Source organism: Pleurodeles waltl, chromosome 6, assembly GCF_031143425.1.
Source record: "Pleurodeles waltl isolate 20211129_DDA chromosome 6, aPleWal1.hap1.20221129, whole genome shotgun sequence".
Classification (NCBI taxonomy): Eukaryota; Metazoa; Chordata; class Amphibia; order Caudata; family Salamandridae; genus Pleurodeles; species Pleurodeles waltl.
In genome coordinates this window covers 839,596,392-839,621,728 of record NC_090445.1, presented here as the reverse complement: position 1 = coordinate 839,621,728, position 25,337 = coordinate 839,596,392, and the positions used below count along the sequence as shown (strand labels likewise).

The following is a 25,337-nucleotide window of genomic DNA, read 5'->3' as shown; positions in this document are numbered from 1 at the left end:
AGACCCATGTTTGGTCTTTTTAGCTGCCTTTTTAAGTTGTTTCTCCAACTGACCAGTCTGAGGTGACCTCTTTTTTTAACCTGCTTGGAGGAAAGAGTCCTCACTGTCCGAACCAGAAGCAGGATTCTGCCTTGTTTTCAGTTTCTGCCCTCTCTGTCTTTAAGGGTCTTGTTAGAAAAGGTTCTGCATAACTTACAGACCTTGGCAGAGTGTTGAGGATAAAGGCAGGAAATGCAGTCTTTGTGGGGGTCCTCCAAGTGAAGCCTCTTTTTCCCCACAGGTCTTGCAGGTTCTGAAGATACGCTTCCTCTCCTTGTCAGAGATGCTAAAAATTCACAAAAAATGAGTGTAAAGCAGTCTGGAGAAGAAACCTGGAAGTCTTTGGCTAGAAATAGCAAATTCTGAGGAGTCAAAAAATACTAGAATAAATTCCAGAAAGGTGTGACTGAGCAGAGCTCAGTGGAGACTCCCTAGCATGACGTGCAGTAGAAAATCTGAGGAGCTGGAGCTTCTCACAGGAGTGTTCTAGGAGTAGGGGTAGCCGTATTTGCTGAAACCTGGTTTGGGTCTTTTTCCTCAAAAAGACATGAATAGACTACTAATGTAGTGAGCTTTAGGCCTGTATTCACTTCAGTTATCATAACACTGCTACTGTAATAAACCGGGGACTCCCATCTCAACGACGGGGAATGATTCAAGCATGTGAATCTATGAAAGTTCCAATTCTGGAGAAAAATAACTGGTACCAGGGAGTCTTCAAGCTGGCGTGCATTTGGGATCGTGCTGTTCGACTATCGAGGGCTTTGGCGGAGTCAGAGGCTTTGCTTCGGTGTCAACCAGTGCTGGGGGGCAGTAGCACACCTGAAGGTGGCAGCAGTTTTAGCACTAAGCTCAATGCCTGTCCCCTAAAAGGGCAGTGCTTGGCTCCAATGTGCGACTGCTTATGAAAGGTGATAAGGGTTTAGGCAGTTCCAATGAGGGGTAATGGAGACTTCAACAGTACTTGTGAGGGGTGATGAGGACATCAACAGTACTCATGCAAGGCGAGGTATTCACACTTGAACAGGATCCGACCAAGGTGGATGGAGCATTCTCAGGGGTAGCTTCCTCCTCTCTTGGAAGAACTCCTGGCCCGGCTCATAGGCATCAGAGTCAACATATTCGAGGCTGAGTGGATGATCCAAGACCTTGGTGGACTCATCCAGATTTTCCTCCTGCTCTTCTTTGCCCAATGGATTAGCTTTGCCGAAGATGTTGGGCATCTCTGAAGTGGACTTGAACATCCTGCTGTGTGTCCACCATGTATCTCGCAGGGAAATGCACAGCTCTCATGGGCTGCCAACAATTCAACAAGGAAGAGTTGACAGCCATTTTGGGGCTCCCAAAAAAAAGTGTAAAAAATAAAAAAGGGGCCAGGGAAGAGTCCTCATGCCCCTTAGCTCTGGTGCTAGATCCCCTCTCCCTCCCCACAAAAAGCTAAAAAGCATTTTTCTTTTTTTTGTTACAGTGAATTTGCGACAGGGTCGCGAATCTGCTGTAAAAATGAAGGATCCCCCCAGAAAGTGCAGGCTCTCGCACTTATTTTTAAATAGGCCTCCAGGTGGGCCAGGTCCCGGGGGACTGTTTTGTTTTCAATAGGGAGGGCCTCCTGCCTGCCTGCCCAGCCCCACCCCCACCTCCCACAGCCCTGGGAACCACCAACCCCCTGGAGCGACTAATTAAATATGAGACAGGGGCCACGTGCCCCCCGTCCCCACGACCACCACCCCAGGGCATTATAGAAATCAATAAGGTGCGGGGGCACGCAGATCACTATCTCCCCGGGGAAAACACTAAATAATGTAAAGGTGGTCAGCTTCAGAACCCCTGAGCCCCAGTGAATACCATCTCATTGGGGCTTCTAACACTGGAGGGGGAGTGGGGGGGGCACGCGGCTCACATTTTAAATGTACAAAAGCATAGTAATTCACCAGTTCTAGTTGGTTACCTCAAGTAACTGTAACTCGTGTCCTAAGGATAGAACTCGCCCCCTCACCATGCACTGATAATTAACCCACAAATTACAGCACTCATGACATCTTTGAGAACATCATTGATAATGTCAATGTAATATTTGCAGTAACATTTTTGACAAAAAAAAAAAACTGTGCATGGCAGGGGCGCGAGTAACTGGTGAATTTATATGGTTTTGTAGGTTTCAAATGTGCGCCTAACTACAAGGTCCCTGTAAACTTTTCTTTTAAGTGAATTTGAATTTGTTTTTTTTTATTAATTCTATTTCCTAACTGTAAGGTCCCTGTAAAAACAAAGTTTTAGTGAGGAAATAGCATTAAAAAAACAGAAATTCAGTGAAAAAGCCAAAGGTTATAAGGATGTTCTAGTTAGATACAGATTTTACACACACACCACTGAAATTCAGCAGCTACAGTTACCTCAAGAAACTAACTCAGGCCCTAAGGTAACTATAACTTTGGCCCCTGTGATGCACAGTTTTCTCATCAATAATTTTATTGCACATGTTGCAGTGATATTATCAATGATGTCATATAAGACGTCATGACTGAAGTAATATGTGGGATAATTAGCAGAGCATGGATAAGGAGCGTGTTATAGTTACCTTAGGACAATCATCCAGCAAAATTCAAACATTCTACTGAAGCCTAATACCAAAATTAAAGTCAGTGGATGGGTTTGTTTACATAATGCAAACTCCCCATGAGATTAGACAACAATGTACTTCTCATCTGCAATTAAATATCCTTGTGGTGCCAGTTTATTTTTATAATTGTAAGCACACTACCAGGAAATATTCTCATTCACTGATACACACAAGCATTGGACCACAAGAGGTATTTGCAGATCCTGTATACTTTCACTCTAGTGAGACTGAAAACATTACTGCAATGCAATTCTATTTAGCCTCTTGGTAGCGAGGGGTGACATGAAAGAAATGGACAAGTTTTTGCATGCAGAGGGCTGAACTACGATAGCTAGACTGCTGAAGCGCTTCTGGAGGTGAGGCCACCACCGCACAGCCATATAAATTCATAGCAGGCCTGCCGCAGGACAATCTTTGAGGATGCAGAGGACTGGACTACGAGGCCCAGACAAGGGCCGCACTCCTGGAGGGGAGGCCAGTCCTGCAGGACCATACAAATTCTTAGTACACCTTCCCCACTTCCAGCAAGGGACAATATTTGAGCAAGCAGAGGGCTGGACTAAGCATTCCAGACTACTGCAGCTCCCCTGGAGGTGGGGCCAGCACCGCACAGTCATACAAAGTCATAGCGGGCCATCCATGGCATGAGACGCGCCCTGGTCGAAGACCAGGTGAAGAGTGGGTCCGTCTGGTCTCGTCCACAGTTGTTTGAGGATGGACCCAGTCTCTATAGTTTTCTTTCTTTTTTACTTCTTTCTCTGTTAATGTTACTTGGTAGATGTCTGTGTACATTAGGGAAAAGTGAAAGAAAGCCCCTTCCGATTTATCCCAGGGGAGCAAAAGGAAACTCTAATCATCAATTATTTCATTTCTACTATCTGCTAGTGCTCCCGTGACAGATCACATGACCACAGTAAAGGAGGTTTTAGGTCTTGTGGGAGGCAACAAAACTATGGCTTCTGCTGCTCGCAAGACTAACATCTAGCTTGGGAATCAACATGGTAACTGTTTTGCTAGGAGGAGAAGCCCTGCTTCATCAGAAATGCTGGGAAGCCTACCAGTGACTGCCAACATTGAAACTCCGCCCCCCCCACAACCATTTCTGTTTCCTTCCAGCGACTGTTCCTGCTCTTACGAGGAATGTGACAGTCCCTCTAACGAAGAACTATAGTGATTTACATTGTGTGGAGGGTTCCTGGTATTGATAAAAGGGATGTGGCTGAACAATGTGTCAATCAATCAGATAAAAGTCCTGCAACAGACTCACTCCAATAGAGCTATAGAAACCAGCTTATCTTTGCTGCTTCACAACTGGCTTGTTAAAACTGAGTTTTTAATTAAGACTTCACTGGCTCCTATTTATCATAGACTGTCGTCCACTGAACAGGCCATTGTGGATCTGAGGGGTAACCTTGCAATGGTCCACAAGGTTAGTGATGTCAAAGGAGCCTCTGTTCTCGATCCTGCATCCAAACCTCAATTTCAAGGCTAATTAGGTACAAAAGGAGGAAGTTCTGAGTTACCACAACTACCTGTTGTGCAAGTAGACAACTGACCTAGTGGTTTACAGGTTGCTGCTATTAGTTCGTCTGTTGTGCTCTCTCTTTCTAAATATCTGGCTACATGTCCCCTGCCAGATTTGTCTAGTCATTATGATGGGTACAATCTGGTAACTGCTACAAGGCTTCAACGTGCAAGTCATTCTTGGCAGGTCCCTTCAAAAAGGTTGAACATGCTTCCTTGAGCTCAACCATTCACTGTTACCCTGGTGAATGTTCCACCATTGACGTCTAGCGGCAGTGGTAATCACGGAGCAGTTGATTAAGAAAGTGGTTTACTGGTGTAACAGGCGATGGAATGGAGGACTGTTTTAATTAAATCAAATTGAAATGGTAAGTGGGGTGGAATGGAGCCAAAATTATATCAAGTCTGAGATAGGTGACAGGATACTTTGTCACTTTTCTACAGTTTACTCCTCCAGTTCTTCCATTCTAGTGAGACCATGGGATTTCTTCTATCCTTCGTCCCTGGCAAATGCACTCTTGTCCCTTCCACAAAGGGGTGTTAGGATGTATTCACCTTTTATTATGCCAAACTCTAATCCTTTCATACCACTGATCACTTTGGATAGCTCTGACTGACTGGATAACTTAGTGCCTTCAACTCTTCACATCTTGGCTCCTTTAGATGTGGTCCCTACAGTTATGTGTAATAATTTAATTAACTCTCTGAAAGTTTTATACTGGAATATTGTTGGTTTGGGCTCCAAGGAAAATCATAGTGAATAGCTGGAGTTTATCTTGCTTCCAAGAAACTTGGGTTGTGAACAATACCTTCTTTGTAAAACGTTTTGTTTCTTGGTTTTCCCCAGCTATCCCTGCAGTTTTAGGGAACGCTAAAGGCGGCATGATTACAATGATCTCTCCGAAACCTGACTGAAAGGCTGTTTTTCTTGAATTTTGTAGTCCTTATCTACTTGAAGTATTATTACATTTCTCTAGCTGACAAATTATTAGGGTTGAGCTTTTACAATTCCACAAATGGGTCAAGGAGTATTGGACATTTGACGACCCTTAGAGTTTTCAGGATCGTTTTAGAGAGGCTCATAGTGCTTTTAATCCCGTTATTTTATTAGGTTATTTTCAACTCAACTTATGTGAGGCTAACCCTTGTGCACAAGGTTCTTGGCGGGATAATGAAAACGTGAAGCCCTCTTCATATTGAACACTCTGATGGGGGAGCTTTTGAATAGTATCCTAAATGAGTTTAGCCTTGTATTTTCCCTGTGCAAAGGAGAAACACAACTTTCTCTGAACAGATGTCTTCAACTGTTCACATCAGGAGGTTTGCCCTCTAGCCCTCCCTCTACCACAAAGGGCTGTCTTGTGGGTTGTTGTCATTGGTGGTACCCAGATTGCTGACCAACCGGATTTGTGCTGCTTTGGCTTTATTGATGTTGTCCTGTTGGAAAAGGTCCTCTTCATCAGGATCTTCTGGGTGAGTTTAATCTCCTGAAAGTAACCCTGTATTGTAAGGCACCCATCGCCTTTGCTGTCTCATTGTCCTTTTTTATTTGTAGCAAGGACTCCTCTACTCCCTGGCCGACCAATGCCTCTCTCGTGAAGGGTTTACAGATAATTGAAGCCTGGACTTCAGGTTTAAAGCCTGAGATCCTGAGCCAGGCATGTCTAAGGGCTGTGCCTCCACACATCTGTCTGCTAACTGTATCTGCTGCATCCAATGCAGATTGTAAACAAGTGATGGCAATTTTTCCCCCTCCTAAATAATTGCCATGGCTCTTTTTCTGTCCAACTCTGGGATTTTGTTTTTACTAGTTCATCAATCTTATCCCAGTGTTGGTGTGCGTATCGATTGAGTAGGGCTTTGGAATTGGCTATACACCATTGTGCTACACCTCACTTTAAAAGTTTTCTCCCTACCAAGTCCAACTTTTTGCTTTCCTTCTGGGGTGGTGGGCCTGTGGAGGTATGGGCATTACTCCTAGCAGTAGTAACAATGATGGAGTCTGCCACAGTGTTTCCCTGGATATATTTGGGGTCCTGTGAAGGTGGCTTATTTTTTTCGATCCTTGGTGTTTCACCTTTACTTGATGCTGGCTCTTTAAAAGCTTGCTTGCCTGGTCCAGTATGCCAGGCAGCATAGGAAGATACAAGTTTCCCTTACTTGTTGGCATAAGGGTTTCTAGGCGAAAGCTCGAGTCTCCTCTCTCCTCCAAGGGTACACTATACGTTTCAGCAGCTCGTCTGATGAGGCCATGGTAGAAAGTTATTTCTCGAGGGGTAGTTGTTGACCTCCTCTTCTGGGCTTTCTGTTTTGAGGACATTCCATTCCTCCTCAAAATCTCCCACTACTTCCTCCCATTCATGACCAAAGAAATCTTACTCAGTCTCTTCTTCATGTGGTTCTGGTGCTGTATGGGCTTCTAAGGCAGCTTCCTCCTCTGATGTTTATGGTCGTGGAGGGCTCGCATGGAATTCTGAATTCCATCAATGCCTCAAACTCCTTCCTGTGCTGAAGGAACGCCGCCATTTCGGCCTCTAGCCTTCGCCTTTTCTTCTACCTCCAAGAACTTTTCAGCGTCCTGCGTCAAGGGTGCCCTCTTTCTCCGAGTGTTTTGTACCTCCTACGAAAGTCTTGGGATCTCTTTTAGGGGACTTTCGAGTCGCAGTGGGTTTTGTCTCCCTCTGTTGGGATCTGTGAGCCTCCTCTGTTCGCGGCTGACCTTCGATCGCCGTTTTCTTAGGCGTCGGGGCTGCCATCTGTGACTTTTTTCAGGGAGCTTAGTCTCCAAGGGTTTTGGCAGTGTTTTTACCTTCTCATGTGTTCTCTCGACATCCTGTGCCGCTTTCTTAGCCGCATGTTTCTTCTCTGCGTCCCCCTCGAGGATTTCTATGTCTAAACCCCCATGGGTTGATTCAGCACCTCTGGCCAGTTGCTCGTCGTCACTGGGAAGGCCTAGATCCTTCAAGGACATCTGTGGTTTTTGGCTGAACATTGCTGCGTGATGCTCTTCTCTCTGTTTTCCACAAGCCTTAAGAGTCTTTGGCACGAACGCGGCGCAGGCCTCACAGTCAGCCCAGTGATCTCTCGGCAGGCAATGTTTACAGACTTCTTGCAGGTCACACTGCAAATTTGTGGTGGCAGCTTGGGTAAAACTTAAAGTGGGTGTTTTCCATGACCCCTACCTTGCTTTATTCTCTGGCCAGAAATCTGGGTAAGTGTGGGAGAAAAGGTTCCCTTCCTCTATTGCTCTGCTCCGTCTCTTTCAATGAATTTCTTTGAAAAAAATCTGTCTACTTTGGAGTCTTTGGCATTGTTCGTAAAAAATTCAGTTTCTTATATACATCCAGACTCGACCTCGGAAAAAAGAATCTCAAGATGGCTACCACACACAGGAACTTCTGGGGCGATATATGACGTCACACAGGAGACCAAGCACCAAATGATGGTTGACGATGCCCGACAGAAAAAAAAAGAAAAAAAACGAAAAAAACGAAAATAAAGACATTTTGGGACCCAACCATTAGATGGCATAATAATGCACAGCATGCAATCTGGAAAAGGATTCATGCTGCAAAATTACCAGTAGTAACAGATTAAATTCGCCCTTTTGGAAAGTTCTCTTAATTTCAAGATTTTAGAGTCCCTTCCATGTAGTCTGTAACAAGGTTGGCAGTGGTCTGACCTTTGAAGGTCCAAAGAAATCACTCCCTTTTAGTCATTGGTTTTACAAGGGTTGCTCTAGAGCCTAAGGAGACCTCCATAGTGTGTAAAGTAAGACACCGAGTGCAGTCAGGGACTGTCAGATAAAGAACAAGTCTTTTTTTAGGAACTGAAGAAAAAAAAAATTACAAGAGGAAGCATGGGACCAATTGGCCGGGGATAGTATATTACACAAAGGTGCGCTATTGTGGCAGATAGTAAATAGCATGATCCTCTTGCAGTTTGATGCTAATACTGTTTGCTCACTCCCAAAGGGCTGAGTGAAGAACTATACAGATCCATAGCTGATCATCCAGATGGTACTGGGATTTGCCCTATAAGGGGCCCTACGAAGATTATCATTTGAGTTAATTTTAATTTAAGTCCAGGATGCTTTGACCTTGCTGTCCAACAATAAAGCTTCCGGCCGTGATGGGGTTCCCCTTAACTTGTATGAAATGGTACCGAAAATTGGGGTTCCTTTATTATCAGGTTCTTAATGCTGTGGTTAGAGACTGTATCCCCCATCTCCTGAACCCAATCCACAGTTACCGCTGTTTTTAAAAAAGGTTACAAAAGTGACCCCTTTTGTTATAGACCAATCTCGCTCATTGATTCGGTGGTCAAAGTGGTGGGTCGGGTGATTTTAACAAGGCTACTTGAATGGGCAGAGGAAAATCAAGTTATTTCAGATCTGCAATATGGTTTTAGAGCTGGCCAGGGCACGCTGCTTCAATGCCTGAATTTACATCTCTTGATTTCCAAATATAGTTTGGCAAAGAATGGCAGTGTAACACCTGGCTTTTATGGACCTGATCTCAGTGTTTTTGCTCCATAATGCTGTTCTTGGAAGTAGATCCCAGCATTTTTTTTTTTTTTTAGGGACCTATGTAAGGACACATCAGCTCCAGTCAGATATGAGGTCAAGAGGCAGTGTCCAGTGAATTTTACCATCAAGCGAGGGGTCAGACAGGGGTGTTTTAGGTCCATGTTTGTTTACATTATATATTAATCATTGTAAGAAGGTTTTACTTCTGGATGCAAACGACCTCCCTCATGCCAGATAAAGACCAATTCCATCACTTCTTTATGCAAATGATGCAGTTTTGCTAGTCTGTACGCCTCTTACCCTTAAGACCCTTATTGACTCTGATCTCTTTTATGGACTCTAAATCCGTCGACAAATTTTAAGAAAAAGCATAATATGGTTGTTTGTAAAAAGGAAACTAAACAATATTTTATACACTGACATCAATTGAGTAAGGTTCCAATGTTTTCCTATTTGGGGGTACAACTTAATGAAATAGGCTCATGGGTTCGCTTATATGGTGTGAAAAAACTTGTGAGGCCTGTCTTTGGTATGACTGACTTTGCATCAAGAGTGAGCACCAAGTCATTGAAAACTATGCTGAAGATTTACCATGCTAAATCAGTCTGCAGAAGTTTCTTATGGCTGTGGCATTTGTGGGGTGTGGACACTGCTATTTTACAATCAGTTGCAAATAATCTCATTAGATGGCTGTTGTTCCCGCCAAGGGGTACCCCTGCCTATAAAGCACAGGAAGAACTAAGCATGGGATATATCTCGGACACTCTTCCATTGAGGCTTACTTGGGTGGATATCAGTTTAGTCTAATAAAGGTCTATCACTCAACAGAATGATATTGAAGGATTGTCTGAATCTTGACGGTGTCCGTGGAATATATGTTGGCTACATTGCATTAAATCTGTTTTGTTATGTGCTTGGCCACTCAGAACTGTATGATAACCTGGAGACAGTCTCTAAATTAGTTCTGAAATGGATCAAAGCAAAATTTCTTAAGTATTGCAGAGAGAAGTGGGAGTCCGAGGAGCTACTGAAATCCGCACTTAGGGCCCATGTGTTGTTGAAAATCACTTCTTCTATGGAACCCTATTTGTCAACGGTGGTTAACACTAATTATCGCTTTCTCTTAACTACATTCAGAATAAATCTTTTGTAATTTTTTTACTTAAAATTCACAGCTGCTAGTGTTTGGGAAACGATCTGGGTTTCTGTGATTGTGATTTATCTTCCCCTCAAGATGTACTGCACTTTATACTATTTTGATGATTTGATTCAACCCTTAGTACCAAATGTATTCATCTCCTGACTAGGGATATGAACTTAAAGAAGCAAGAACGGTCCTGGTATATTTGCAAATGTTACCTTGTGCTCAAGTGTTTTATGATTGCTCCATTCTTCACAAGTGTTTTGTGATTGCTGCCGTTTTAAGAGGTGCTATTAAGACTAGGTCAGGTAGGTCTCAACGAAGTTTATTATTTTTGATTCATATATTACTGTTTTCTCTTTTTAGATAGACAAATGCCTATTACTCTTTGCACGGATAATGTAAAATGAATTACCGTGTTCTATTACTGTTCTGGCACTCTGCTTGCCTGCTTGTTGATTTATGGTTTTATGCTGAACTGAAATAAAGAAATTTGACTGACAAAAAAGAAAGCTTAAAATCACACTCAGAATATCTGTTTTTGGAAAAGTAAACCAAGTTCTTTTTCTGTGAACAACTTTGCATGCAATGTTATAGTAAACACATTTCGGGATGCTGGAAAAAACATGACACAGCCTGCAAATATAACTCAGTGCATAATATCATTAATAAACATAAAACAAGTTTGCCCTTCTTAAATATGGGATAAGCGTCCAATATGTTAAGGCTCAACCACAGGTCATTAGGGATATAAACCTAAACAGTAACTTGATAAAGGCTAATTTCTATCAATGTAACACTTTTGAAAGGTAGCTTCCATTATGCACGTAAGGGCTATGAAATATGCTTGTGGAGGACTAGATGCTCATGACTAATGCATATGGGTTAACTAAGCAGTCTGTACACACACACACACACACACATATATTCTAAGTTAAAATACATGTTTGATACAATTTTGACCCATCTATGATTGTAAGTGCTGTAAGTTTGGTTAATGTAGAAGGAGATTCAACTGTCCTCATCTAGAAATTAAGAATGTGCCATACCCTATTGGCCTTGGAAAATTAATTAACTAACTAGAACGGTGTGGAAGACAGCATGACATTTTTCACCAAAGCAATTTTTTTTTTAACAAGGCTTACACCTTCTGTTCCATTCAGAGAGCCAAACTTTCATTATGACATTCATCCTTAAATAGGGTTGGAGTGAGAACACAAGTCCGTTGGAGTGAGAACACAAGTCCTCTGAAGTGCTGCTTTTCATATGGATCAACAGAAGTAGAAGACTAAGGGCGTCATTATGACCCTGGTGGTGAGTTGTAATGTGGTGGCAGTACTGCCACATTATGAGAATTTCGGGTTAGCTGCAGCCAACCCGCCACTTCTCCACTCATACTGCCATGGCGGTTGCTGCCGCCGGGCCGGAGATGTCAATCTCCACGCCCCCCTCCATCCACACTCCCTCCCCTTCCGATCCTCTCACACCCCATACACGCACACAACTGCATACGCACCACGCATACACCCACCCACTCACACTGGCATACACGCATGCATACACCCAGTCATTCTCACACACATTCACACTTACATGAAGACACTCACTCACATTGCCATTCTTACACACATGCATACACCCACGCAAACAGTAAACACACACACTCATGTACACAACACTCCCCTCTGCTGTCGAAATTGCCTTCTTCCAGGTGGTCTTCCGGCAGGGAACGGGAAGGGGCACTGCTGGTGCCAGCAGCGCCTGTCAGCAGAACATCTCCAGGCCGAATCATAGTTCATGATACGGCTGGCAGCAGTCTACTGGCGTGGCAGTGCTGGTGGTAGCAGCACCACCTTACCACCATCCGCCAGTATGATCGCTGCCGGATTTCAACCCTTCTTGTGGTGGAAGTCCGGCAGTGCTCATAATATGGCGGATGGATAGTAGCCGCAGTGACGGTCTTTTGGTGGCCGTGACCGTGGCAGTAGGCAGTTTTTACCACCAATGTCATAATTACGGCCTAAGTGAGGAGCTCCAGAGGATCATCCAAAATGGCTATCTGTACGGTGCGAATGGTTTGGCAGCAAAACCACAACAAAGGAAAGTGAATTTTGGATCAATTCATTTCTGTTACTGAAAATCACCTACAAATGTCTACTGGAAGTCTCCTCTTAATATCCTTGTATGCACATGTTCAGAAAACCTGAATGCCTGTACTGGAGTTATTCCATTTTATTACTGCTCTCCAAGCAACTCAGTAACCTTTCCTTGAAATATGTATGACATCAATTTATAGGGCACCCCGGATAGAGACCCAAATATAAAATAATTAATTGAGCATAAATACTTCACAAGTGCCATTATGATTGGAATATCTGACAACCTACATTTCAAAGTAATAAGTGACCATTCTGAGCAAAATCAAATCACTAACCAATTTAAGAACATGATCCAATATCCATGCATGTATGGGATGCAATAAAACCATTAACACATTTTATTAGCATGACATTCCACTTATTTTACTTCTTCTCCTAACCGAGTGGTAGGAGTGGATTGATTTATACCAAAACTCACACCCTGTTTGACATTAGTTCTGGTTCATACTCATGGATTTAATAAAAAATGACAGTGCATCAACACTCATCATTTACAACGTAATGTAGGACAAATTTCTAATAGTGTTCAGAGAATATGAATGAAAACCACAACAACTTTCAAAGTCTGATTAATAAATTTACCTTTTTAAATTTTTTGTCTTGTTTTCCTCTGGACGAGAGTGATTCAGTTTCAGTATAAGGAGGGGGAGGTGGTGGAAAATCATCATCATTTCTCCTCATGCCAGAACGCCCTGTTGAGTTGCTAGCGGTTTCAACACCATCCCGAATTCCTGCCTTTTGCTGTTTCCTACGCAAGACATCTTCAAGAAAGCGATCATCATAATCCGGATTGTTGCGGGAACGATCCAAGTCTCTCAAGTCATCCCTACTCCTACTTCTTCTTCCTCCATAATAATCATTGCGGGAATCAGGAGAACAGTCTCTATGTCTCCGATTTTTATCATAATTATGCTCATCATCAGAATCAGGTCTTCCTCTGTTATGGGGACTATACTGCTGATCTCGAGGATGATTGTATTGTCGCCTGTCAAGATTATCGAGGTTATCCATGGAGTGAGAACGCTGACGCCTTTCATAATTCCCTGGGCCACGGTAGCGATCTTCCTCATAACGATCTTGTCTGAAGGGCTGTGCACGGCGGGAGTCACTACTTAAAAGGCTTTCTTCCTCAATGTCTCTAATCGGTGTCATAGCCTGATTGCGCAGGCGACCTAGCCCATTTCTTAAAACATTCCTTTGATCTTCCTCATGCAAGGAGCTGATTTCACTCATCGCACATGCTACATATGATAGAAACAAAAGGCAAAAGTTATTTGAGTCATCCAAGTTCCTTAATATTGTACGAATATAGCTATAGTATTTAAGGATATCACTAATTTAAAGAATAAAAATAATTATATGGCAGATTGGGACTAAACGTCGAGCACCGTTATTTTATAACAAATATTATAAAATGGAGTCTCTAAAAACAGATTACCTGTTCATCACTAAGTTTCAAATTGTCTGCTTACACCAACTCAAATATTTTCCCGATTTTAGTGAAGGGAACTAAAAGAGAAAGGACAAACCCTGACATCACAGGAATGTAACAGAGGCTCCTTTAGGTACAATTTGGAGTTGGGTTAAACCACTGCAAATATTCGACAAGTAAAAGGTAGGGTCGCAATCACAGGAAATGGAGGCTGATCAAAATCTAAAGAGTATATCATTGAGTCACTTCCGTAGTTTTAAAAATCCAAATCTCAAAAAGTCTCATCTGTAGACTGTCTCCCATATTATTCGATGTAAAGAAGTTGAAACCAATGTATTCATGACGTCGTTAAGCTTGATTAATGTCTACAAACATGCAAGCTAATCAATGCATTTGACTGCAATCAACTGGCATAAAGTAACCAAAAGCACTATGAGAAATAGATAAATTAGGTACTTCCAGTTGCTATTTACAGTAAAACAATCTCAATTTAATCAAGAACACTAAATATTTATATGTGGTTATATCAGAAGATGCTTCATCAAATGGTGGTAGTGATGTACCATTGCACTTGGAAATATCAACTTTTTTTTGGCAAACATCTTTTTTATGACAATTTCAAATGGTTGACAAGACAATACACTTCCCACTTTTAACTTGAATATATTGGTCTTTTTGATCACTCAGATCAAAAACAATTTGTAACATCCTTCAACTAGATAAAAATTAGAGCAAACAATTTATGCAAAATAGATTTTGATAAAGACTCCGGAACCAAACCATTCATATTAGCAATTACTATTCCTAGGTAGCAATATAATTTATTGGAAACACAATAAACCAATCTGTTTGAAAGGTTGTTGCAAACCACTAAAGAAAGTAGAAAATACTTCTGCCAATTTGCCAATAAATTGTATTCTGGCACTGTAAATGTACATTTTATTTTCAAACCTATAACTATGAAGAAGTGAAAGCTATTTTGCGGATGTGATGGAAGACCAAGCAGACAAATATCTGGCATCTATTTCAGACTAAAGTGGATAATTTCTCATACCAACTAAATATATCAAAATCTTTTGTGAAAAATATATATTTGTGTGTAGCACTTCAGAGTGTCTCCCTAGTAAGTCATGCTTTAACACTTGAATGCTCTACTAAAGCTAGCTACATATCAGAGGCCAAAGGTGGGAGGGGCTGCACTCTATCAGCAACTCTGGCTTTATCACTGCACAAAATGGACAGGAGAATGGCTGGTGATGCACGAGTAGTGGGAAAAGCCATGGCTTCAGGAGGAGAAACTCACACTATGATCCATGCAAACAGCAAAAAAACGTAAGCAACAGCATCATATGAGAAACATCTGTGTATTTGGGGTACTAGTACTTCCGAACCTGTTGAAAGTAGTGTGCCAAAAAATAAAGGTAGTAATTCAACTTTTACTGTGAATTATCAAAACAAGATCTTCAAACAAAATGTTTACTAGCAGCAGTAATATCATCAGTACATGTTTTCACAGTAGTTAGTTCAATAATAGTGTTTTAGTAGAAGGAGAATTCAAACAACATTAACAATAAAACCTTATTCATCATTGGAATTTATATATTTGAGTTTTTTTGAGCCAGGAATATTATGGTCCAGTGAATTTCATTGTCCAATAACGACTGCACATTTTTTTTTTTTTACCAAGATTTCTAGGGCTTGTGTCTGTCCTGAAGAACATTCTATGACACTGGTGGAACTTATGTGTAAATCAATATATGTGTAGTAATATTAACAGTTGAATAACAAGTACTAATAGCACCAGGAGCAGTTACTGCAGTGATAGTACTAGTAATCACACTAACAGTAATACTGGTTTATATTATTTAGTATATAATACTACTACCGCGATCACTGGTCCATACAGCACCATATGTAGTACTACCAGATAGCACATACAGTAGCAGAATTGCCTGCAGGAGCACTAGTATCAGATGTGGAAACACTAGAAGGCCTGCTAGTAGTAGTACAATTAATAGTATTAGATGAAACAGTACTAACAGTGGTTGTAGCAGAGGGAGAGGGTATATTTTTAAATATTATGTAAGGCTCCCAAAGGCAAGATTACTAACTTTATGACCTGGGGAGCAAGAAGGTCAAAAGACATAAGTCTGTGAGGGGGGTGAGAATATAAATGAGAATGCAAATTTTACCCTTGCGTCTTGGCTGCTGAAATACACAGCTAAGTTTCACTTCCTGAGGGCAGTTTATAAAATGGAGGACAAAATAAGTAAAAACATGCTTACAAATAATTACACACAAGATTGAGTGGAAAACTGTCAAAGGATAAATTTCAATAGTAAGGAATGACTTACCTATACCAATAGTTTTAATTTTCATTTGGTATGTGCTCACATGTGGGGAATATCGCAGTCACTGAGTGGCTAAGTTTGAAATGTAGGCTTTTTTTTTCTTTGAAAAACATTTAGGTCAAGACGAGTGCCAAAAGTGGTAGAGAAAGTAATGAGACTCCAGTGTGACATTCAGCTCGGTTTGCCTCACACTCTGGCCCTATCAATTAGTTTTTGTACTATTGTTATGAATGCATGTTCTATATGAATCTCTTACAAACTGCTGGAGATTGGGTAGACTACATATGACTATGCTACAAAATAAGTTACCTGTAAAGAATGTTCCACAGCATTATCTTATTTAGAATCACAATCTCTTGAACATCTCCTCTCCCCCCAAATAAGCAGGTATTTCTCCAGTACAGACAAGTAACTTGTAATATCTTTATCTTTAAGCAAAGGCAACGTGTAATAATCCTAAGCACATCTCTTCTATATGGACTCTAGCAGCGGTCGCTACTAGGAAGTTATAGGTAGGACCACTTTTCTATGCAAAAAGTGTTTTGTTTTTTTACTTGCCTGTATCTTTGGCAGCGCTTTGCAAATCTTCAGGAAACTTTCCAAAAAAAGTGATATTACCGTTTACTGCTGTCTGGAATATTTCTGGGTGTTTCGTCAAAGGGGGGGTTTGAGAAAAAAAAGAAGGGGGGGGTGCTCAAAGCAAGTTTTCCTAACTCATTTTTCCAGAGGGATTTGGACCAGCGATAGCACAAAAACAATTGTTCTGTCTTGCAAAATTGTTTTGTTCTATCAATGTAATACATTAGTGCTCTTTTGATGTCTAACGTATGTAAGGCTCTTTCGGCTACTGGGTCTGGTTGTGGAAAGAAGACTGGGAGTTCCACTGTTTGGTTTAGGTGGAACGGTGATATAACTTTTGGTAAAAAATTTGGATTTGTACGGAGAACCACTTTATGTTTATGTATTTGTATAAAAGGTTCTTGTATAGTAAATGCTTGATTTTTCACTTACCCTTCTAAGAGATGTGATAGCTATTAGGAAAGCTACTTTCCAGGTTAGGTATTGTATCTCACAAGAGTCCATGGGTTCAAATGGTGGACCCATGAGTTGTGTTAATACAATATTGAGGTTCCACGAGGGAACTGGTGGTGTTCTCGGGGGTATGATTCTTTTTAAACCCTCCATAAATGCTTTGTTGACTGGGATTCTAAATAGTGATGTTGAATGTTTAATCTGCAGGTAGGCAGATATTGCTGTGAGATGTATTTTAATAGAAGAAAATGCTAGTTTAGATTTTTGTAAGTGTAATAAGTAACCTACAATGTCTTTTGCGGAAGCATGTAGTGGTTGAATTTGATTATTATGGCAGTAATAAACCAATCATTTCCATTTGTTTGCGTAACAATGTCTTGCAGTAGGTTTTCTAGCTTGTTTAATGACCTCCATACATTCTTGTGTAAGGTCTAAATGTCCAAATTCTAAGACTTCAGGAGCCAGATTGCTATATTGAGCGATGCTGGATTTGGGTGTCTGATCTGTTGTTTGTGTTGAGTTAACAGAACTGGTCTGTTTGGTAGTTTGATATGAGGTACTACTGACAGGTCTAGTAGTGTTGTATACCATGGTTGGCGAGCCCAGGTTGGTGCTATTAGTATTAGTTTGAGTTTGTTTTGACTCAATTTGTTTATTAGATAAGGAAGGAGTGGGAGAGGGGGGAAAAGCGTAAGCAAATATCCCTGACCAACTCATCCATAACGCATTGCCCTTGGACTGAGGGTGTGGATACTGGGACGCAAAGTTTTGGCATTTTGCGTTCTCTTTTGTTGCGAATAGGTCTATTTGTGGTGTTCCCCAGCGTCGAAAGTAAGTTTGTAGTATCTGGGGTTGAATTTCCCATTCGTATGTTTGTTGGTGATCTCGACTGAGATTGTCGGCTAACTGGTTTTGAATCCCTGGGATGTAATGTGCTATTAGGCGAATGGGATTGTGAATCACCCAATGCCAAATCTTTTGTGCTAAGAGACACAGTTGTGATGAGTGTGTCCTCCCTGTTTGTTTAGGTAATACATTGTTGTCATGTTGTCTGTTTTGACAAGAATGTGTTTGTGGGCTATTAGCGGTTGAAATGCTTTCAATGCTAGAAACACTGCTAACAGATCTAAATGATTGATATGCAGTTGCTTTTGTTGATCGTCCCATTGTCCCTGTATACTGTGCTGGTTGAGGTGTGCTCCCCACCCCATCATGGAAGCATCTGTTGTGATCACGTATTGAGGCACTGGGTCTTGGAATGGCCGCTCTTGGTTTAAATTTATAGGATTCCACCATTGAAGCGAGACGTGTGTTTGGCGGTCTCTCAACACTAGATCCTGAAGTTGACCCTGTGCTTGTGTCCATTGTGTTGCTAGGCACTGTTGTAAGGGCTGCATGTGTAGTCTTGCGTTTGGGACAATGGCTATGCATGAAGACATCGTGCCTAGGAGTTTCATTACAAACCTCACTTGATAGTGTTGGTTTGGGTACATGTTTAATATCACATTTTGGAAGGCTTGTACCCTTTGTGGACTTGGAGTGGCAATCCCCTTTTGTGTGTTGATCGTTGCTCCTAAGTATTGTTGTATTTGACATGGTTGTAGATGTGATTTTTGGTAGTTTATAGAGAACCCTAGTTTGTGAAGGGTTTCTATGATGTATTTTGTGTGTAGAATACACTGTTGCAGAGTGCTGGTTTTTATTAACCAATCGTCTAAGTAAGGGAATACATGCATGTGCTGCCTCCTGATGTGAGCGGCCACTACTGCAAGGCATTTTGTGAATACCCTGGGGGCTGTTGTTATGCCGAATGGTAACACTGAATTGGTAATGCACGCCTTGGATTACAAACCTCAAGTATTTCCTGTGGGAAGGATGTATGGGTATGTGGAAATAAGCATCTTTGAGATCTAATGTTGACATGTAGTCCTGTTGTTTGAGCAAGGGAATCACGTCTTGAAGTGTCACCATGTGAAAGTGATCTGATTTGATGTAATGATTCAGTGTTCTGAGGTCTAATACGGGTCTCAGTGTTTTGTCCTTTTTTGGAATTAGATAATACAGGGAGTAAACACCTGTTCCTTTTTGCTGGTTGGGTACTAGTTCTACTGCTTCGTTTTGTAACAATGCTTGGACGTCTAGTTGTAACAGATCTAAGTTGTTTTGACATATTGTGTGCTCTTGGGGGCACATGTGGTGGCAATTGTAGGAATTCTATGCAATAACCATGTTGGATAATGGCTAGGACCAATGCGTCCGTAGTTATGTGTTTCCAGTTGTGGTTATAATCTGTAAGTCTCCCCCCATTGGTGTTGTGTGGTGGGGGTTTGTGACACTGAAGTCACTGTTTGGTTTGTGGGGTTTTTGGGCTCTGGAATTTCCCTCTTGTTTTAGGGAACTGTCCACCCCTATATTGTCCTCGAAAACCTCCTCTCTGATATTGGCCCTGATATGTGGGTCTGACTTGTGAGGTGGAAGGCTCTGTGGTTTGGGCCCGAAACCCCCCTCTAAAGTGCGGCTTCCTAAAAGTGCCTCTGCTCTGTGGGGAGTAAAGCGCGCCCATGGCTTTGGCCGTGTCCGTGTCTTTCTTCAGTTTTTCTATCGCAGTATCCACCTCCGGCCCAAACAATTGTTGTTCGTTGAAAGGCATATTCAGCACAGCCCGCTGGATTTCTGGCTTAAACCCGGAGGTTCATAACCATGCGTGTCTACGGATGGTTACTGCCGTGTTCACTGTCCTGGCCGCCGTGTCTGCTGAGTCCATAGCCGACCTTATTTGGTTGTTGGAGATAGTTTGGCCCTCCTCGACAACCTGTTGGGCACGTTTTTGGAACTCCTTGGGAAGGTGTTGAAAGAGATTTTGCATTTCATCCCAATGTGCTCTCTCGTATCTTTCCAGTAGAGCTTGAGAATTGGCAATTCGCCATTGATTGGCTGCTTGTGCTGCCACCCTTTTGCCTGCTGCATCAAATTTCCGACTTTCTTTGTCAGGCGGTGGTGCATCTCCAGACGTTTGTGAGTTTGCCCTTTTCCGGGCTGCTCCTACTACCACCGAATCAGGAGTTAACTGTTGTGTGATGTATACAGGGTCAGTAGGGGGAGGTTTATATTTCTTCTCCACCCTAGGTGTGATGGCTCGGCCTTTGACTGGGTCCTGAAACACCTGTTTGGCGTGTTTTAACATGCCTGGCAGCATTGGCAAACTTTGATATTGGCTGTGCGTAGATGACAGGGTGTTGAACTTCTATGGGCTCTGCATGCAAAGCTGCATTATGAAATGTAGCTGCCCTGGAAACCACCTGCATGTAAGCAGTACTGTCCTCAGGTGGTGATGGCCTTGCCGGGTAGCAATCATGACTATTGTCTGAGACCGGTGCATCATACAAATTCCATGCATCCGGGTTATCTTGGCTCATCCCTATGTGCGTTGGTGACTGCATCATTGGGGGCGTTGCTACTGTGGCGAAAACTGTGGTGGTGTTTTTTCTTTAGCCACTTTCGCTTTTAGCTGCATTTCCGCCTCTTGGAATGCGAGCTTCCGTTTCATCTTTATTGGAGGAAGAGTTCTGATTTTCCCCGTGTCTTTTTGTAAATGGAGCCTCCTCTGGGTATGGTCTGGCTCTCCCATGCCCAGTTCTTGTTCAAATCTGTGGCCTTGTAATTGTGTGGAAAGGCCTTGTTCCTCTGTATAGGAGCTGTGTTTCCTCTCCGAGGCTGCATGTTTCGGCACCGAAATCTTTTTGGCAGTATTTTTCGGTTCCGAGGAAACCTTTTTGGCTTTCGGGGTGCCTAACTCTCGGTGCGAGTCTGGTCGGAGCCGGTATCTCGACTAGAGTTGGATGTCTTCGGCTGCTGCAAGGCCTTTTTCGGTGGCGATGTTTGGTCACCGTGTTTTTGGGTTAAGCCATGGCCTGTTGGCGGTGGCGTCCCCTTGGCCTTCATTATTTTGGCGTGAGTTTTCCCCGGGGCTGGTTTACTCACGGTTTGTTGCGTCTTCGGCTGCTCACTCTCGGACTCGTCCGAGTCCGAATCTCGAATGGAGAACCTCTCCTCTTCTTCGACGTCGGTGTCGACGCCATCTGGAGCCTTCTAGCTCTTCGATCCCGCAGTGTTTTCTTGGTTCGAAATGCCCGGCAAACCTCGCAAGTATCCTCTTTGTGTTCAGGAGACAAACACAGATTACAGACCAAGTGTTGGTCTGTATAAGGATACTTTGCGTGGCAGTTGGGGCAGAAGCGGAAGGGGGTCCGGTCCAGGAGGTTTGAAGATGGACGCGGTCGGGCCGACCAGGCCCCGCCGAGGAGTGGAAGCCCCGAAGGGCTGCCGGAGCGATTCCTTCTTCGGTGTTGATGTGCTAGCACTAACCCGGTACTGAGCGCAAACAATACCGTAGAATTTTCCGATAGTTAACTAACTTTTCCGAACTGAAATACGGAGCGAAGAGGAACACGTCCAAACCCGATGGCGGAAAGAAAACAATCTAAGAGGGAGTCGACGCCCATGCGCAATGAAGCCGAAAGGGAGAAGTCCCTCGATCTCGTGACTCAAAAAGACTTCTTCAAAGAAAAACAACTTGTAACACTCTGAGCCCAACACTAGATGGCAGGATAATGCACAGCATGTGTATATGCAGCTACACATGCCATCGAACATATATATATATATATATATATATATATATATATACGGAAAATGTCACTTACACAGTGTACATATGTTCGTGGCATGTTCCGCTGCAGATTCACATGCTGTGCATGGATTCAAAAGGTGGACCCATGAGTCTTGTAAGTACAATATTAAGTTTCCACAAGAGTATTAGTGGAGTTCTTGGAGGTATGATTCGTTTTAGTCCTTCCATGAAGGCTTTAATGACTGGTATCCTAAATAGGGATTTTGTGTGTTTAATTTACAAATACGCCGAGATTGCGGTGAGGTGTATTTTGATGGATGAAAAGGCTAGATTTGCTTTTTCTAAGTGTAGTAAGTATTCTATGATGTCTTGTATGGATGCATCCAGCGGTGTGATGTGTTTTGCTTGGCAGTAGAAGACAAATCTTTTCCATTTGTTAGCATAACAATGCCTGCTGGTAGGTTTTCTTGCTTGTTTAATGACTTCCATACACTCGTTTGGAAGATTTAGATAGCCAAACTCTAAGATTTCAGGAGCCAGATTGCTAGATTGAGCTTTGCTGGACTGGGGTGTCTGATCTGCTGTTTGTGTTGTGTTAACAGATCTGGTCTGTTTGGAAGCTTGACGTCAGGTACTACTGAGAGGTCCAGCAATGTGGTGTACCACGGTTGGCGTGCCCATATTGATGCTATAAGTATTAGTTTGAGTTTGTTTTGACGCAGTTTGTTGACTAGAAATGGAATGTGTGAGGGGGGGAAAAGCGTAAGCAAATCGCCCTGACCAGTTGATCCATGGAGCATTGCCCTTGGACTGAGGGCGTGGGTACCTGGAAGTGAAGTTTTGGCACTTTGCGTTTTGGTTTGTGGCGAACAGCTCTATGTCTGGTGTCCCCCACTGACAAAAGTGTTTTTGTAGTACTTGGGGATGTATTTCCCACTCGTGAGTTTGCTGGTGATCCCAAGTGAGATTGTCTGCTAATTGATTGTGAATCCCTGGGATGTATTGAGCTATTAAGCAAATGTTGTTGCAAATTGCCCAATGCCAATTTTTTTGTGGTAGGAGGCAAAGTTGTGATGAGTGTGCTCTCCCCTGTAAGTAGTACATCGTTGTCATACTGTCTGTTTTGACAAGACTGTTTGTGAGCCAGAAGAGGTTGATAGGCTTTTAGTGCTAGAAATACTGCAAGCAGCTCTAAGTGATTTATGTGTAGCTGCTTTTGATTGCTTTCCCACTGTCCGTGTATGCTGTGATTGTTGAGGTGTGCTCCCCACGCATCTGTTGGGAGAATGGCGTAAGGCACAGTGTCTTGAAAAGGCCGCCCTTTGTTTAAATTTGTGGGATTCTACCACTGAAGCGAATAGTGTGTTTGGCGGTCTATCAACACTAGATCTTGAAGATGACCCTGTGCCTGCGACCATTGTTTTGCAAAGCACTGCTGCAAGGGCCACATGTGTAACCGTGCGTTTGGGACAATTGCGATGCATGATGCCATCATGCCTAGGAGTTTCATCACAAATCTGACTGTGCAATGCTGATATGGTTGTATTTTTGGTATCATGGTGTGAAATGATTTCACCCTTTGTGGGCTTGGACTTGCTATCGCTTTTGGAGTGTAGCTCCCAAGTACTGCTGAATTTGGGATGGTTGCAAGTGTGATTTTTGATAGTTTATCGAAAACCCTAGTGTGTGTAGGGTGTCTATTACATAGCGTGTGTGAGCTTGACTGTTCTTGAGTGTTGGCCTTTATTAGCCAATCGTCAAGATATGGGAATACATGCATGTGTTGCCTCCTTATGTATGCTGCTACTACAGCAAGGACTTTTGTAAATACTCTGGGGGCTGTTATCCCAAAGGGTAAAACCTTGAATTGGTAATATTTTCCTTGTATAACAAACCTGAGGTATTTTCTGTGAGATGGATGGATGGGTATGTGAAAATACGCATCTTTTAAAACCAGTATTGACATGTATTCTCCCTGTTTCAGTAATGGGACTACATCTTGTAGTGTCACCAAGTGAAAATGTTCTGATTGAATGTATAGGTTGAGAGTTCTGAGATCTAATATGGGTGTAGGAAGTTGGCTCTGTATGTACTATTTCAAAGTAAGAAATAGCATGCACAGAGTCCAAAGGTTCCTCTTAGAGGTAAGATAGTGGCAAGAAGAGAATTCTAATGCTCTATTTTGTGGTAGTGTGGTCAAGCAGTAGGCTTATCAGAGGGTAGTGTTAAGCATTTGTTGTACACACACAAGCAATAAATGAGGAGCACATACTCAAAGACAATTCCAGGCCAATAGGTTTTTATATAGAAAAATATATTTTCTTAGTTTATTTTAAGAACCACAGGTTCAAGATGTACAAGTAATACTTCAAATTAAAGGTATTTCATTCAGGTATCTTAGGAATATTGAATCATCACAATAGCCTGTATAGTTTTGGCAAAAATGGCAATAAGCTATTTTATAATTGGACAGTGCAAAAATCAACAGTTCCTGGGGGAGGTAAGTATTTGTTAGGTTCACAGGTAAGTAAAGCACTTACAGGGTTCAAAGTTGGGTCCAAAGTAGCCCACCGTTGGGGGTTCAGGGCAACCCCAAAGTTACCACACCAGCAGTACAGGGCCGGTCAGGTGCAGAGGTCAAAGTGGTGCCCAAAACGCATAGGCTTCAATGGAGAAGGGGGTGCCCCGGTTCCAGTCTGCCAGCAGGTAAGTACCTGCGACTTCGGAGGGCAGACCAGGGGGGTTTTGTAGGGCACCCTTAGGGGGGGGGGACACAAGTCAGCACAAAAAGTACACCCTCAGCGGCACGGGGCGGCCAAGTGCAGAGTGCAAACAGGCGTCTGGTTTGCAATAGGATTCAATGGGAGACCTAGGGGTCTCTTCAGCGAAGCAGGCAGGCAAGGGGGTGCTCCTCGGGGTAGCCACCACCTGGGCAAGAGAGAGGGCCATCTGGGGGTCGCTTTCGCACTGGAGGTCGGATCCTTCAGGTCCTGGGGGCTGCGGGTGCAGGGTCTTTACCAGGCATTGGGTTCTTTGAAGCAGGCAGTCGCGGTCAGGGGGAGCCTCTGGATTCCCTTTATAGGCGTCACTGTGGGGGCTCAACTCTGGCTACTCACGGGCTCGCAGTCGCCGGGGAGTCCTCCCTGTAGTGTTGTTTCTCCACAGGTCGAGCCGGGGGGTGTCGGGTGCAGAGTGGAAAGTCTCGCGCTTCCGCCGGGAAACGTGCAGTCCTTTAAAAGTTGTTTCTTTGTTGCAAGTTTTCGTCTTTGTGGAACAGGGCCGCTGTCCTCTGGAGTTCTTGGTCCTTTTAGATGCAGGGTAGTCCTCTTAGGGTTCAGAGGTCGCTGGACCCTGGGGGATGCGTCGCTGTTGCAGTTTCTCTTGAAGTGGGGAGACAGGCTGGTAGGGCTGGGGCCAAAGCAGTTGGTGTCTCCGACTTCTCTGCAGGGCTTCAGGTCAGCAGTCCTTCGTCGTCTTCAGGTTGCAGGAATCTATCTTCCTAGGTTCTGGGGGCCCCTTAAAACTCAATTTAGGGGTGTGTTTAGGTCTGGGGGGTTATTAGCCAATGGCTTCTAGCCCTGAGGGTGGCTACACCCTCTTTGTGCCTCCTCCCTGAGGGGAGGGGGGTACATCCCTAATCCTATTGGGGAAATCCTCCAACTGCAAGATGGAGGATTTCTAAAAGTCAGAGTCACCTCAGCTCAGGACACCTTAGGGGTTGTCCTGACTGGCCAGTGACTCCTTGTTTTTCTCATTATCTCCTCCGGCCTTGCCGCCAAAAGTGGGGCCGTGGCCAGAGGGGGCGGGCATCGCCACTAGCTGGGATGCCCTGTGGCGCTGTAACAAAGGGGGTGAGCCTTTGAGGCCCACCGCCAGGTGTT

General features: G+C 43.2%; 1 protein-coding gene across 4 annotated transcripts in view; it reads right to left on the bottom strand.

The window, feature by feature from the left end:
- The window catches only part of LSR (lipolysis stimulated lipoprotein receptor), a 225,389-nt gene that overhangs the window by 14,757 nt on the left and 185,295 nt on the right, over positions 1–25,337 (bottom strand). For all 4 annotated transcript variants that reach the window (XM_069239546.1, XM_069239547.1, XM_069239548.1 and 1 more), the window contains one exon: positions 12,594–13,252. In XM_069239546.1, the coding sequence (XP_069095647.1) occupies positions 12,594–13,252 (659 nt within the window). The remainder of the gene's footprint in view (positions 1–12,593; positions 13,253–25,337) is intronic.